A 3,609-nucleotide genomic window follows, 5' to 3' on the forward strand; every position below is an offset into this window, starting at 1 on the left:
TACTTACCACACAGCCACTCCTGTGCCTATTTCTGAAATTTTAACACCAAAAGATAATTGATTACTCACTTAGCAATAGCGGGATAAGCTATTCTATTAATGGCTTCAACAGTTAATTCAAGATTACATTTCTTGTCAGAGTACTATGGGTTTTCTTGCCGTGAATGACTTATATTGTAATTTCATTTCTTAATGTTTTTTTTATGTTGCAGAGAAGTATACAACAGAATTGATTCCATCACTAACACATTTTTTTTTCCCGTTTGCTAATTTGCTAAAGTTAAGACTTATGCAACAAAAAAAAACAAAAAAAGAAAACTCATTATAATAAAGCGCAATTAGGATGAATTGAGCCGACAATAACCTCCACGAAAGTTATAAATCTATATTATTGATAGAAATTTAAATGACAAATGGTACAGCACAAAAATAACACACAATAATATTCAGTTATATCACTAAGATCTTGTGTTGCCTTTCCTCCTGTGAAGCCTTTCACCCCTCCAAATAAGTATCAGGCAAATTTAACTGAAATACCTCCTTCTTGCTGGCCTTGTGCCAAAATAGGAAATTATTATTGTTGCATTATAACTATTGTTGTTGTTGTTTTTTAGTTGTTAATGTTAGATGAACAGTAAATGTGCATGCGAAATAGACTTACTTTCATTTTGTCAGTTTTTGCATAAATAGCATTTTCTCGTTCATCATAGTCCTTCCTGGAAAATAAAAAAAGCAGAATTTCATTTTACTTTGTTTTATAAAGCAGTCAACACTTTTATGTCACACAATTTGTGAACCCTCCTCCCAGTCACAACACTATCTCATTGTAAACCAGCTTCAACAAACTTTGAAACCAGCTTCAACAAACTTTGAAACCAGCTTCAACAAACTTTGAAACCAGCTTCAACAAACTTTGAAACCAGCTTCAACAAACTTTGAAACCAGCTTCAACAAACTTTGAAACAAGCTTCAACAAACTTTGAAACAAGCTTCAACAAACTTTGAAACAAGCTTCAACAAACTTTGAAACCAGCTTCAACAAACTTTGAAACCAGCTTCAACAAACTTTGAAACAAGCTTCAACAAACTTTGAAACCAGCTTCAACAAACTTTGAAACCAGCTTCAACAAACTTTGAAACCAGCTTCAACAAACTTTGAAACCAGCTTCAACAAACTTTGAAACCAGCTTCAACAAACTTTAAAACAAGCTTCAACAAACTTTGAAACAAGCTTCAACAAACTTCAACAAACTTTGAAACAAGCTTCAACAAACTTTGAAACCAGCTTCAACAAACTTTGAAACAAGCTTCAACAAACTTTGAAACCAGCTTCAACAAACTTTGAAACAAGCTTCAACAAACTTTGAAACAAGCTTCAACAAACTTTGAAACAAGCTTCAACAAACTTTATCCCAGACATAGCTGCACAATCTTGCACTGAACTAAATCCCTGCTAATATTATAACAAGTATGACATGAATGAATTTCTTTTATTTTTTACTTGCTTCTGTTTCTGGACAGCAGCCATGCTGTGTTGGCAACCACCTGGAAAGGTTTAGTCAAACATATCGACCCCCAGTACCTCTTCTATCAGTCTCTTTTGCTGAACAACTAAGTCATGAATACATAAACAAACCAAAATCAATCATTAAGGCTGTGGGCGACAGACACAAAAATAAGATAGAGACATGCATATACATACACACACACACATACATATATATACACACACACATATATATATATATACACACACACCACCACACCACACATACACACACATATATACATACATATATATATATACACACATGTACATACATACATACATACATACACACACACACACAGATGCATACATACACATTGTGTAAAAAAGTTCTGATCTCTTAACTGCAGAGGGAATCTATGGTAGAGGTAGACCCAGGAAGACATGAGAGGAGGTTGTGAAGCATGATCTTTGAAGATTGGGCCTTACAGAGGCAATGATTAGTGACCGAGACCTTTGGCAATATGCTGTGCTTAAGAAGATCCATCAAGGCAAGTGAAATCACAGTTGTAGCCAAGGCTGAGGTCACATCACTGGCACCTGTGTCAGTGGCAAATAAGAAACATTGGGCCTCACAGAGGCAAAGTGGCCGATGCTGGTGTCATTCAACTGAGACTCATGCTGGTGGCACATAAGAAGAACAATTTGAGCATAGAGCCTCACAGAGGCTCATGTGGCCAATGCCAGAGTTATGCAACTGGCACGTAAAAGCACCCATTGCACTCTCAGAGTGGTTGGTGTTAGGAAGGTTATCCAACCATAGAAACCATGCCAAATCAGACTGGTTCCTGGTGCAGCCTCTCAGCTTACTAGCCCTGGTCGAACTGTCCAAACCATGCCAGCATGGACAACGGACACTGAACGATGATGATATACATATATAGAGATTTGGTGTTAGTCTTTATTTTGTACAACATGCTCTACTCAACACTTCAACACACTAACCAACATATGCCCATTAGTCCAAAATATTACACACACACACAAATATATATATATACACATAGGTGCAGGAGTGGCTGTGTGGTAAGTAGGTTGCTTACCAAACACAGTTCTGGATTCAGTCCCACTGCATAGCACCTTGGGCAAGAGCCTTCTGCTATAACCTCAGGCCGACCAAGGCCTTGTCAGCAGATTTGGTAGACGGAAACTGAAAGAAGCCCGTCGTATATATGTATATATATATGTGTGTGTATATGTATGTGTGTCTGTGTCCTCCCAACTTCGCTTGACACCGATGCTGGTGTGTTTATGTCCCTGTAACTTAGCAGTTCAGCAAAAGAGACCGAAAGAATAAGTACTAGGCTTACAAAGAATAAGTCCTAGGGTCAATTTGCTCGACTAAAGGCGGTGCTTCAGCATGGCGACAGTCAAATGACTGAAACAAGTAAAAGAATGTATATATATATATATATACACACATACATGTATATATATATGCCTCATATATTACATATATACACATACATCATCATCATCATCATCATTTAGCGTCCGTTCTCCATGCTAGCATGGGTTGGACGGTTCAACTGGGGTCTGTGAAGCTGGAAGGCTTCATCAGGCCCAGTCAGATCTGGCAGTGTTTCTACGGCTGGATGCCCTTCCTAACGCCAACCACTCCGTGAGTGTAGTGGGTGCTTTTTACGTGCCACCCGCACAGGTGCCAGACAGAGCTGGCAAACGGCCACGAACGGATGGTGCTTTTACGTGTCACCGGCACGGGGCCAGGCGAGGCTGGCAACGGACACGAACAGATGGTGCTTTTACGTGTCACCGGCACGGGGGCCAGACAGGGCTGGCAAACGGCCACGAACGGGTGGTGCTTTTACGTGTCACCGGCACGGGGGCCAGACAGAGCTGGCAACGAACATGAACGGATGGTGCTTTTACGTGCCACCGACACGGGGGCCAGACAGGGCTGGCAAACGGCTACGAACGGATGGTACTTTTACGTGTCACCTGCACGGGGACCCTGATGTTGATTGACCTCAATTTGGTTTGATCTTGATTTTGACTGTTCTCACTGGTCTTGCCGGGTTTTCTCACGCACAGCATACCTC

The 3,609-nt window shown here is 40.3% G+C and overlaps 1 protein-coding gene across 5 annotated transcripts in view; it reads right to left on the minus strand.

Annotated features, from left to right (window-relative positions):
- Positions 1–3,609, minus strand: part of LOC115221679 — a 125,345-nt gene that overhangs the window by 82,831 nt on the left and 38,905 nt on the right. For all 5 annotated transcript variants that reach the window (XM_036510881.1, XM_029791883.2, XM_036510880.1 and 2 more), the window contains one exon: positions 662–716. In XM_036510881.1, the coding sequence (XP_036366774.1) occupies positions 662–716 (55 nt within the window). The remainder of the gene's footprint in view (positions 1–661; positions 717–3,609) is intronic.

This window comes from Octopus sinensis, linkage group LG18, assembly GCF_006345805.1.
Source record: "Octopus sinensis linkage group LG18, ASM634580v1, whole genome shotgun sequence".
Lineage (NCBI taxonomy): Eukaryota > Metazoa > Mollusca > Cephalopoda > Octopoda > Octopodidae > Octopus > Octopus sinensis.